Below are 13,219 nucleotides of genomic sequence, written 5' to 3'. Positions count from 1 at the left end.
CTTAAAATAACCATTTTATCACTTTCATGGATTCTGTGGGTCAGGAATGTGGGCAGCGCACAGGGCATGACTGCTCCATTGTGTCTGGGGCCTCAGCTAGAAAGACCTAGAGACTGGAGGTGACTCAGGGATGCTGGGGACTGGTTTCCTCTGGAAGCTCCACTCACACCTGGTGCCCGGGCTGAGCTATCGAGAAAACCAGGCTGCTGACTAACCGGAGTACTTACATGGACCCTCCATTGAGTTTGGCTTCCTAACAGCATGGCAGCCTCAGAATAGTTGGACTTTTTACTTGCTGGCTCAGAAAGCCAAACGCAAGTGTTCCAGCAAACAAGGCAGAGGCTGCATCTTTTTTTATAACCAGCCTCCGAGGTCATACAGTCATTTCCATGGTCTCCTATCAAAATAGTCACAAGCCCACCCAAAATCAAGGGGAGGAGCTGTAGACCTCACCTATCAATGGGAAGAGTTTCAAAGAATTTGGGGCCCACATTTTAAACAGCCACATTAAATATATGAAATAAAATGAGGCAGCTATTAGCTATAGTGAAAAATTTATATAAGAAGGGAAATGTAATCATAATATTCTGCATGGCTTAGAGAATAACATTTATGTAGCATAAAAACGTAAATACTGAATATTGATTTAAACCAAAAAGTGTAATCAGCACGAGGAGAGTAGAGAAAATGATGTTTGGTCATGTAAGAAATGTGATTATTCCTTTCATGGTAGGATCAATAGATAATGTATAAAATTTAAAAATCAAGAGAGAACAATATTTGAAGATAAACAGCAGAAGAAACAGCCAAAGAGAGGGACACAGGACAGACAGGGTCTGGAGAATGCTAGGTTGTTTTGTTACAAGTCTTGTATTATTTGGCTTCTTAAATACTATACATGTATTTGTTTTTATTTCAAGACTTTTAGTGTAAAAATTTATATACTTTCTATAGTAATTCCGCTTCTAACAATCTATCCCAAGAAAAAAATCTCAGAGATGTGGGCACAGACTTAATGTGGAAATAAGTAGTAAAATATTAATTCAAAAAGGAAAAAAAATTAAAATCAATCCATTTAAAAATAGAAAAGGGATAAATGACGTATAGTACAATGAAATATCACACAGCTATTGAATATTGTATTACTAGGGTGTATTTGTGTGTTTTTCGACAGCTGAACCAAAAATATCTATACAGATGGTGTTAGTAACTCTAATTGGGTTACATTAGAATACATTGCAGATTTACATTTCGGTTGAAAAGATCCAGCTAAATATGTTAAATGAAAGCTACCAACTCTCCCTCGGCTATTCATATTTATCCACATACATGAAAGAGAAGCAGAGATGTGAATTTTAAAGAAGCTTCACAGGAAAGGGACATATTTAACTCTTAGTTTCTTTGCAGGCATACAAAGTTGTAAATGTAGGCAACATGAGAGTCCAGGATTTCCTAAACAGCTGGTGAAATGTTCCCGAATGATCATCCCAAACTTGATTTTAGATTCAAGGGATAGCCTTTCCCAATAGCCTGTGCTGCAGGCAGTAACCCACGTAAATCAAATGGATCTTGTCCAGAGGTCAGTAAACCCTGTCGAGGGGAAGTCCGTGAGCAGATGATGGCCTGCTCTCCAGCCTAGGTCCCCTATGATCATCTCCAAATCCTCATCCTTCAGGAAAGACGGGCAGTTTACTGCCCCCCTCAAGGCCCTGCCAGGCTGCTGTAGTTTGCTCCAAGACTTCAGGCTGTTTTCCTTATATCCACATGTCTGAGTCATGAACAGGGTCACTGATGAAGAGAAGATGAATTCATCTGAAACAAATAAGAAATAAGGAGTTAGTTTCTGTCGTGCAGGGGGCAACATTCTTCAGATTAAAGACTCCTTACTTGAATTTATTTTAATCTTCTAAATTATAATATTCATGTTTATATTAAGCGCTATAAGATAATGATCTTGTTCTGTGAATGCCCCCTAGTCATAGTTAGGGAGCACAATTTGCATAACATTTAAGAGGGACGTTCTATCTCGAATCTCAAGGAGGTTGCTTGTTAATCTTGAAATTAGTTCTGGTGCTCTTTCCAAATTCTTCGTGTTTACCTCCTTTTCATTTTTGTAATCTTCCCCCCCCCACCCCCACCCCCGGTTTTGAATTTTATTGCAAGATTCTTAAGAGTAATAGTGAATTCACCTTTGAATTATCCATAGTACCTGGCGTGGTGACGTACATGGAATAGTCATCCAATTAATATTTGTCAAAAATTTTGTGTGGAATGGTCTTCACAGGGTAACTGTTTGGTGGCAGCCCTTTTTGTTAAATAGAAAGAATCAAGCTGGCGTAGCAGAAATGGCCCATGGAGGACCTGGATTCTAGATTGGGCTTCACTAGCATCTGTATAACTTTAATCATGGTCTTTCACATCCTTGTTACTATTTTCTGTAAAATGATGGCATTGAACTAGATCGTTTCTAAGGTTCCTTTCAGCTTTCAAATAAATCTAAGAAATAGGTCTCTTAGGCAAGAGATGCACTGTAAGAAAAATATTTATCTCTATTAGAAGCTTAATCCTAGTTTTGACACTGAGAAATAGAAAAGTCTTGCTCCCAATGTTGGAAATCTCCTATGATTTCTTATTATCACATGTAAAATTACTTTCCCGCTCTGCTCAGACAGGTTTGTGTCCCATCTACCCTTTTGATTTCCTGCCTGGGGAGAGTGAGAATTAATGACTAGACCAGGAACGGAGGAGGAGATCACATACCCTTAGTGCCTGTTCAACATCATTATGAAGCCTGGAAGAGCACCTCTGGAATTTTTCATATCAGGTCTTCCTGCCTCCTCTCCAGCTCCCCAAATCTTAAGATTAAATAGCCCTCTTCCATCACACCCATAGGTGCGCGCGCACACACACACCCCATATCCTTTCACAAGAGTCAGTTCAGAGCACCAGACCAGACCTGAAACAGCTGAAAAATATTTGTTGAGCAATGTCTCCATACTAAATTCTACAGATCCCTCCCTACCCTAATTTTAAATTTAAATTTGTAGCTGCTGAAAAATAATGATCAGGTAACGGTACTGATAGTGAATGGGTGATTCACCCTAGGGAGGTGAAGTCATTACTTAGTTATCATTTTGATTCCTGATAAAAGAAAGTAGAATCCTTCAGATAACCACAGAGCTCTGACTCTCTCAGGGAGTCCAGGGGCTACTGCAGGTCAGCAAGCTTTATTTTTAATGATCCTTCTAGTTTTCAGCTGCCATTATAAGTCACCTGAAGAAATAAGAATTATGATTATATTTTCCTGGCTATTTCTGAAAATACTGAAATGTCACTTAGGCTTGTGACATTCTGACACTGTCATAACTAGCCATAAACTACCTTAAGTGAACTACATATTACCAATGCTGAGCTATAACTGGTTTGTCCCTAGATATCCTACTATTATCTCTTATTCAAAAGATTGCTAGGCAAGACTGGTGTGCATGAATATAACACATGTATATTCTTAAACAAAAGAGAAAATGCACATTCAGAGAGTCCTCACTGATGCCATGTGATATCTTCTAATTATTTATGTTATTTTGAGTTGTTTCAAAAGGAGTAACATTGACAACATCCTCCACTCTAGAGGGTGTATGGTGTGGGCATTTGAAAGAACTATATATGAGAGCACAAAGACTGAAATATTTCTAGATGTCTCCTAAATTAAAGTATTTTTTAAAGTTTTCTGTTGCACTTAAGGAAACAAAGTGCTCGACCACAGGAGATATAGCAGTAAATTGCCTGCAGGTTTGCGGGCTTTGTAAAAAGGGGATAAGAAAAACACACAAATATAAGGAAAACTAATTGATGCCATTTGGAGAGCTTGAAGGAAAGAGAGTTCACATCCAGTTGGGAAGGTCAAGAAAGGGTTTCTGAAGGAAGTGATATCTGAGAGAGTCCTTGAAGAAGAAGATCTTGACAGCAAAGATGGGAACGAGGGGCTTCCTAGGCGGCAGAAGCCATGAAAAGGTGATGCAGATGAGCAAGCATACAATGTATTCAAAGAAAAAAAGGTGTTATAATTTGGATGGAATGTGAAAAACATGGGGCAATTTGGGGACAGATGAAGAATTGCTCTGAAATAGTACATAACGCCTGTAAGACTTTAGTTCAGACAAAAACATGCACATGAATGTTCAGATCAGCAATATTTGCAATAGCCAAAAAGTGGAAACAACCCAATGTCCATCAAATGATGAATGGATAAAGAAAATATTACTTGGCCGTAAAAAGGAATGAAGTATTAATATGTGCTACAACATGACAAAAATGTTCTGGAACTAGGTAGTGGTGATAATAGCACAACATTGTGAATATACTAAATGCCGCTGAATTATACCAAGATGGTTAAAATGATAAATTTTATGTTATGTGAATTTTAGCTCAATTGAGAAAAAAAGACGTTGGGCTGTTTGCCTGTGGAAAATGAACTTGATTCAGAAGTCATGGAGCAGACATTGAAAAGTTTTGAGCCAGGTAATGTCGAGGTCTGAAGTGTGTTTTAGGGAGGTATATCTGGCTGCATTATATAGGGCGAAAGGAACAAGGAGATACTAGAGAGAACGAGATCTGTTAGGAAGTTTTTGGGAACCTGTTGATAAGTGCAGGAGAAAAGTCCCAATCAGAATGTTGGCAACAAGAATGGGAAGGTAAGGAGGTGAGATGTAAAACCCATTTCAGAGAAAATGTATAGGACCTGAGAACTGAGATGATAGGGAGAAGCTGTCAGGTGTGTACTGGGGAGAGGCGGTCAGAGGCCAAAACCAGGATTTTGAACTTGGATAACAGGAAGAGAATATGAGAAAGTTAATTTCATGGACATTCACATTTGCCTCCGAAAATTAGCTTTCCCAGGTGAAAGAGATGATAAAATCAGGTACCTGAGCAGTCTAGTTCTGAATGGTGTTGACTTCCTTGCAGATGCCTTCTGTGCTCTCTTATTAGTAGGCAAGAATGGTCAGGATAGCAAAGAAGCCTGCCCTGTTCCTTCGTATTCTGATTCTCTTCCAGCTCTGTCACTGGAGAGCCCACCAATACAAGGCCTGCTTTTCCTACCAAGCCAAAACTCAACGGACTGCTTCAACTTCAGGGCTAGTAGATCTGGTAGACTTCTGATTTGTGGCCTTTTTAAGTCCTCATGCATTATACCCAAACTATTCTGGGATGAGGATGGAGGTGTCCTTCCTCCCTTCCTCTGTCCCCCAGCAAACCTCCCTTATATAAACTAAGCTCCACCTCTTAATATCAATGCAAATGTACAGAGAATTTATTTTCAGTAAGACTTGTTTTCTCTAAAGGAGCCAGTGATAGTTTTGTCAGTGCCAAGGCAAAAGACCTTTAAAATGTTATTATTTTTGCAGCCACCATTGTAATCTTTTGTTCCAACCAGAATCATTAGTGGATGATCCATTAGGACCATTGGATGAATGGTTAGTAGGGAAATGAATATTCATATGGACTCAAACCATCTACAGATTACTGATTAAATACAGAGGGAAGCAGTGAACAAACTTAGTTTCACCAATAATGAGACAAACATACTGTGTGACTCCTAATGTAATGGAGAAAGACTATACAGCATCATCTGTGTAGCTGTCATGCCAAACATGTTTTACTTTAGTTGTGAGAAAACAATCAGACTTTCTTCAGGGCAACTGATCTGGATTCCTAAAAAATGCCAGTATTATGAAAGACAGAAAAGGTAGTGGTGTAGGGACTGTTGTAGATTAGAAGAGAGTAAAAAGCCATGACATCCAAAGGAAATGTATGATTTTTAATTTGATCTTGGACTGAGATAAAAACAGCTCTAAAGGAGACTATTGGTTGAACTTGGAAAATTTGAATATGGTCTGTATCTTAACTGTTAGAGTAAATGTTAAACTTGTTATGTAGGAGAATATCATTGTTCTTAGGAGAGAAATGCTAAAGTATTCAGGGATGAGGCATCACAATGTCTACAACTTAAATGGTCAGCAAGTGATCATCTAGAGAGAAAGCAAAGATGGCAGAATTTTAGCAATTGATTAATCTAGATGGAGGGCAAATGGGTGTTCCTTATGTTCTTTCAACTAAAAAGTTTGAGGAGACAGGTAGTTTTCCTTGAAGGTTTAAAAAGAAAATCTTAAAAAAAAAAAAAAAAGAAAAGACTGTTATTCCAAAATATAGCATTTGGGAAGAATAACATGCTAAGTAGAGATGATGAGTCTCTAGCAATGGCTGGACTCCCTGCTGTGGAATATTAGTTTTCTGCTTTTAGAAAGAGGTTTCTTCATATCCAGCTTTCAAGTCCAGATAACAGTAGCTGGAAATTGGAAACAGTTCATTTATGTCATCCAATGCTTATTTGTTACCTGACTTATAAAAAAGCATTTGTTTCTTAAAGTAAAAGACCACATTGTACATCCGTTACTTACCAACAGGGAATCTATCTGCCTTTGGTCTGCAGAGACTGGTATATAAACCTTTGGAATTAATCCCTCTGCGCATCTTCTCAATCAGAGTGCTGGCTTTTTTTGCTTTTGTACCGAATATTGTTTTACAGTGCTCACTATAGCTGTCCGAGGAGGCCTCCAGTGTCACGAGCACTGGCACACTATCTTGTCTATTTTCACATTTTTTAAGATAAAACAAGGTTCAAACCACACATTCTCTGTGAACTGCTAAAGACTAGGAAAAATTACTTTCTTTTCTCATGACCTGGATTGACAAGAAGCACACCTACAGGAGGCAAAAAGATGAGTGAATCCCTTTTAAAGACCCTAGTAATGAAGCCCTCAGGGAATTGCCGTGTATGGTAGAATTTACAGTGTCTTCTGGAGATGAACAGTGTGGCAGGAAGAGGTTCAGGACTGCTGGCTGTTGAAATACAGTCTGCATTTATTTTATATCAGCCTATTTTGGGCCCCAGTGAGAAAGTTATTTTAATAATATCTTGCTCTGCTAGAAATATACATGATAAGTGGCAGATGTCAGAAAAAGGGGGGAAAGTTACAGCACTCCATTCTCCTTGAGACTTAAGGAGTTTGTTCTCTTCTAGCCTTTAAAGTAAACTCTGATGCATACAAATGCATAAATTAACAAGGACATTAGACATAGTCCAGACCAGTGATCCTCAAATGAACCAGAATCTCAGGGCTAGGATATTGAGGATCTGCATTTTTAACAAGCTACCCAGGTGATTCTGATACAGCCAGCCCAGCATTCGTGAGAGCCCCACATTTGGGAACATCTGGTCTGGTCCAATGTTCTTATTTTACAGATAAGAAAATTAAGACCCAATTAAAAATTTAAACATTATTGGAGGTATTAACCTATTATGGACCAGAAACCATATTTTCTGGCTCCCAGGAGATCCATCTTCCCAGGAGGTCACCATGCCTCTTGGAGTAGTCACAGTTAAGATCTTAGGCCACTTGCTTTCTTGCATAGACAAGGCCTGCTTAACACATGAGGCTTTGAGATGTGCATCTTAAAATCTCCTGAGGTCTCCTGACTTCCGTTCCAGGCTCTTTCCACTTCAACACACTGCTCTCAAGGTTGAGGCACTTAATTACGCTAAGCCACTGCATCTGTGAGAAGGCTACTCCATCATTCTTCTCTGTTCTATCCTTTTGTTGTTGGATTTTCATGAATTGTTTGAATTTATTTTCTATAGATTCCCTTCCTTAGTCTACTTATAAATAAAAATTAGGCAATAAAGAGAAAATATAGTATCGTTCAATATGGGTAAAAATTACTTGTAAGGCACCAGCTAATGTCTCTACATTAACTACATAATAGACCTAACCACCCCGCAATCCTGGAACTAGGAGTGAGTAAAATGAACTTTGCTTTGTAAGTTTCCTGAATAGACAGCACATAACTGACACATATAAAGAAAAAGCCCTCATCCATCTATTCATTTATTCACCATTCACAATGACTGAACATTGACTATATATAGCCAGAGCTGATTGAGACATGGAAAACAGTTGTGAGCAGGAGAGAAAATTTCCCTACTCTCATGGAGCTTAAGTTCTAGAGGGAGATCGTATGTAGAGCCTATCTAAAACAAGACTCCCTACAGGGTAAGCCCCACGAGGGCAGAAGTTTATATTTGTTCTGTTGATGGCTGTGTCTCCGGTGCCTAAGCGCTACCTGACACACAATAGGATAGGTGCACAGTGGATAATGATTGAATGAATGAGCAACAATTAGGTAAAACAGAAACTATGGCCCCTCTCAAATTAACTGTTTTACAAAAAGAAATAGAATCGATAATGTTTATGAGAAGCATTAATTATGTGGGGGATTAAATGATCATTTGCATTTGTTTCTAATTTGCTAGGTTTTTATAAACTCTAAAAGGTTTTTGTGAAAAAAAATTTACATCAGAATATGTACTCTTCAGGTGTGTGTATGACATATGTAGATATTAACCCACATAGCAGCTGGAAATATATACCTAAAGATTTAAATATTTGTAATACTTTCTTATAAAATAAATGATCCTTTTATGTACAAGCTAAAGCAGTTAAGAATGAAATGGTTTCATAGAACTGGAATGTTTACTGTGACAAAATAAAAAGGATGTTCAAGTGAGCTGCATATCAATAGTTACAGTCTGTTCAGGCTGTAATGGCTGTGGTAAGCGTGCTCTCATTTTATGCAGGCTTCTAATCTCTCAGCTTCCAAAAGATTTAAGAGCTGATGTTGAACAGATAAGGATTTACATATGTGGTGTTTCTCTGCCGTTGCCCCCAGAAAGTACATCTCTACTGGGTGAAAGGTGGTGGCCAAGCTAGGAATACAAAATAAAATGAAAGAGTTTGAAAATAGCTTGTGATTGATTAAGCACAAGTGCTTCAAAATAATATCCCTAAGATGGTTAGTTTATAAACAAAGTATGTGATGGGAAAAATGGTTTTACAAAAATTTGTGATGACCTCTCTAGATTTCCTTACCTATAAGCAGCATTATATTCACTTACTACCTGAAGAAACTGCTGTTGATTTTCTTTATGAGACAAAATTGGGAAATGGCTCAATACCTCCAAAAGGAAAAGTCCACCCGAAGTCCCTGTAAATTGTCTAGTTTTCCGTGCTTTACCTGACAATCTCAAGATACAAAAGCTCCTCAACTTCCTAACTTTCAACAAATACCACTTTCAACATTTTAACATATCCTTCTTGTTCAACGCTGAAAGATGAGGATGTTGAAGGAGCTAGAATGAAGAGGAGCTGGTTAGAACGGAAACAAAATTTAAAGTCATGAGGAAACGGTACATGTTTCGGGAGTGAGTTGTTTGGCAATAGGAACAATTCTGTAGGGCGTCCAGTTCGTGCAGCATTTGGAAAGTGCCGTGCCTGAGCAATCCATACTAATCAGCGGGAGACGAGGAAAAGGACGAACAATTGAAAAGGTGGGACACTTGTGACCACAGGATCAGCCTCAGTGTCAAATATCTGTTAAGCTAAAGTGAATTCAAGAGACAGCTGGGAGTTTGAGAACTTAAAGACTAAGCATATTGCGAAATGCTGCTGCTGAAATTTTGGTCACAAGCCATGGATTATTCGTAGGATCAAAGCCAGTTCACATTTGCACAGCATCAGAGGAGCGGTAAGTCACGAGTGCCGTATACAGAGGTGCTCCAGGGCTCCCTACCACTGCTGAAGTTACAGCGGGTGGAGGGGCATTTTCAGTGTAGACAAAACTACTTTAGTTTGGGAAAAGATGTCCATAGACAGAAAGACAAAACAAGTAAATATAAAATACCTGATCAGAGACAGGAATAAGCCTGGTTTTAAAATTTGTCTAAGAACTGACTCACACTCCCCTTGGTGTAATGCAGCTCAGGACTTAGTTCACTGAAAATCCTAACCCCCCCCCAAAAAACTTTGAAGAGCAGATTGAAAACCCCAACTTCTTTTTCATAGTACACTGGTTGCAGGGGACTTTTGTTTCATTTCAAACATTCAAGTCACAATTTTAACTTAGAGTGATTTGTGATGGTCCCAACAGCTATACATGAGCAGTGTCTTGTTCTAAGTTGCTTATTATGACAATAAGAAAAACAAAATGCAGGCATCTTTGGATAAACTTTTTAAAGATTGTAAAGGAGCAAGAAGAGTCAGGACCAATTATAAACATTTCCTTTTCTCTCATGAAAGTAATCTGCCCATGTTCATTATCTGTATAGTGTCATTTTGGACTCGGAAACAAAATCATCTCAAGAACTAACGTATTCAGGGGGCCGGCCCCCTGGCCGAGTGGTTAAGTTCCCGCGCTCTGCTTCGGCGACCCAGGGTTTCGCTGGTTCAGCTCCTGGGTGCGAACATGGCACCGCTCATCAGGCCATGCTGAGGCAGCGTCCCACATAGCACAACCAGAATATACAGCTATGTGCTGGGCGACTTTGGGGAGAAGAAGAAAAAAAAAAGAAGATTGGCAACAGATGTTAGCTCAGGTGCCAGTCTTAAAAGAACAGAAACAAAAACTAACCTATTCCTAAGTGGAAGGGCCGTTGTTCTGTGCAGAGGTGACAGGAGAAGTTTTATTCTGAAGTTGAGCTGACCTATCGGCAAAGACTAACACATTGATCGTCTCTGTTACGTTCAGATTTGATATATAGCACTTTTGAGTGTTAATTTTAAATTGTTTTTTCATAACTAAAAATATTTTGTAAATAAAATCTAACCTTACGCAGGAGGCCTCCTTCGCGTCTGCCTTTCTTCCCTGTCTTCATCTCTGATGGAGGTAGAGGGCTTTTGACCTAATACAACATAATAAAAATTGTGCCAAGGGAAGTGGAAAAATAAACTTACCCCACAGATTACTTACTAATTATACAGGAGAAAATATGTGATTACAGTGGAGCCATCTGATGGCCACCACCTTAATCAAGTGGTCAAATGTGTAGCATTACTAAGAGTTGGACAGCCTGACATTTTGTGCCTCCTGAATTGATGCCACATGAAATACATAATTTTCCGTATAAAGTATTCTTGCCAAAAATGTTTAACCTAAATCTAAACAAGCTTCTTCAGACCCAACTTTCAGTAGGCAAGCAAAACAGGGATAAGTTAAATGACACAATGAAGAAATAATATGACAGATCCAAAAAGGGAGACATTTTGTAAGACAGCTTCCCTGATCTCCTCAAAAAGCCGATGATTTTCACAAAAAAACGTTAACAGTTTTTATTTTCATTTTTTGAAAAATGAAGACAGACTCTCTAGATTTAAAAGGCTGGACAGACACATAAAAACCAAATGCAATATGTGAATATTGATTAATTCTGGTTTGGGGAAAAAAGTATAAAGAATATTGTTGGGACAATTGGAGAAACTTGAATATGGGTTGTATGTTGGATGATATGGCATTGTTAGTTTTTTAAATGTGATAGTGGTTATGTGGTCATGTATGATGTCCTATGCTACAAGATGTGTGCTGAAGTATGGGGGCGTGAAGTCATGGTGTCTACACTGTCAAACCTAGACAGCGAGTGTATGTGTGCTCATTGCACTGTTCTTTCAACTTTTCAATATCTTTGAAAGTTTTATGTGTTTTATATAGTTCACTATAGAGTTAGAGAGGAGAGGAAAGTGGGGAGAGAGTTGACTTTTATTCTTTGAGAGGCAAAAATTGTAGAAGCACTATGTAATTGTTAAAGAACTAACTAATCTCCCCCTTTTCTATTTTAGGCTCAAGAGAAAGGAAGATTAGACTATGCTAAGGTAGGTGGATTTTATACATACTACACAGTTTTATACATTTCAATTTGGTACTTGGTTTTTGTTTATATTTGAAAGGTCAAAAGAGAATCATCTCATTCAAAGCTGAGGGACAGTCCCTGTAAAGTAACAGGCATTAGCAGGTAAAGTAAGATTTGTTCAACGATAAGTTTATTTATCAAGTGCCTACTTCATTCCAAACACTGTGTTAGGTGTTGGGAATACAACAGTGAACCAGATCAAGTCTTTCCTTTCATGACATTTACAGTCTCATGGAGGAGATCAATAACCAATAAATAACTAAGTGGATCCATAATATAATGTCAGGTTGTGGGAAGTGCTGTAAAAAACACTTGACTGGGTAAGATCAGTAACCATTGCTGGAAAGATGCCATTGGCCAATGGATGGAAAACAGCTTTTAGCACCATCGCATGATACCTGGGAAGCACATACAGGGCCCATTAGACTCCTAAAGGTGGTCGTTTTCTGATCACCTGTGGAGCTTTTGAAAACACACGTGCCTAGGTTACCGCAGCGTCACACCCTCTTTCACCAGATCAAAATCCCCTGGCAGGGGGAGCAGGGCAGGGCCAGGATGGAAGGGTTTGAAAAGAGGCTCCACAGATAATTCTGACACAGCCTTGTTGAAAAACTGCCACAGGAGTTCAGATTTCTGTGCCCCAGTGAGAGTCTGTGAACTCTCTTGGGTCACATTCCATTTGCTCCTCAGGACAAATGGAACATTTTAGCACGTGTGTGGGATGCATACAGCTGCTTGGCTAGAGGAGAGGAACATGCTAGCCACCTGATTTATGCAACAGTCAGGAATATCCAGGGTGTGAGCACACCTGCTCTCCAAAGACGAGGAGGCAGAAATATGACCTGTAAGGGCTCCTCATGCAGTAGCACAACTGAACCATACCGTGATCTCTCCAGGGCTGATCCGGAACCTTGTGTCTCCTGACAGCCCCGAGGTGCACGCCCGTGGCTCCATGCCTCTGTTCTAGCTCTTTTTCTTGCCTGAAGTGCAGTCCTTCCTTTCCTCTGCCTTACAAACTTTTGCCTCCTTCAAGAAAAATTGGATCAATAGGAGCATCTCTAAACTAAAGACTTCTATGTCTGTCACTCTATCTTAGATGTCTGCTTGAGCCTTATCATATACCCAATCGTGGGCTGTGGACATTTCTTCTTGGGTCTCCCCAAGATAAAGAAGGTAAAGAGTTCTCAGGGTAAAGAAGCTCAATGTGTCAAACTGAGCTCGGCATTTTCGCTGACATCCTTGGTCTTTTTTTTTTAATAGACTTTATTTTTTAGAGCAGTTTTAGGTTCACAGCAAAATTGAGTGAAAAGTATAGAGAGTTCCCATTACCTCCCAACCCCACACATGCACAGCCTTCCCCACTGTCAACATTCTGTGCCAGAATGGTATATTTGTTACAATCAATGAACCTTCATTGACACA

The 13,219-nt window shown here is 39.2% G+C and overlaps 1 protein-coding gene across 3 annotated transcripts in view; it reads left to right on the top strand.

The window, feature by feature from the left end:
- Positions 1-13,219, top strand: part of PDSS2 (decaprenyl diphosphate synthase subunit 2) — a 269,187-nt gene that overhangs the window by 216,661 nt on the left and 39,307 nt on the right. For all 3 annotated transcript variants that reach the window (XR_006519200.2, XM_044757198.2, XM_014868397.3), the window contains exon 7: positions 11,727-11,759. Coding sequence is in view for 2 of the 3 variants with exons in the window: in XM_044757198.2 (XP_044613133.1) it covers positions 11,727-11,759 (33 nt within the window). In the remaining variant the exon portion in view is untranslated. The remainder of the gene's footprint in view (positions 1-11,726; positions 11,760-13,219) is intronic.

The sequence above is a fragment of the Equus asinus genome, chromosome 24, assembly GCF_041296235.1.
Source record: "Equus asinus isolate D_3611 breed Donkey chromosome 24, EquAss-T2T_v2, whole genome shotgun sequence".
Lineage (NCBI taxonomy): Eukaryota > Metazoa > Chordata > Mammalia > Perissodactyla > Equidae > Equus > Equus asinus.
Note: the sequence above shows the minus strand (reverse complement) of the source record. Positions and strands in the feature narration are given on the sequence as shown.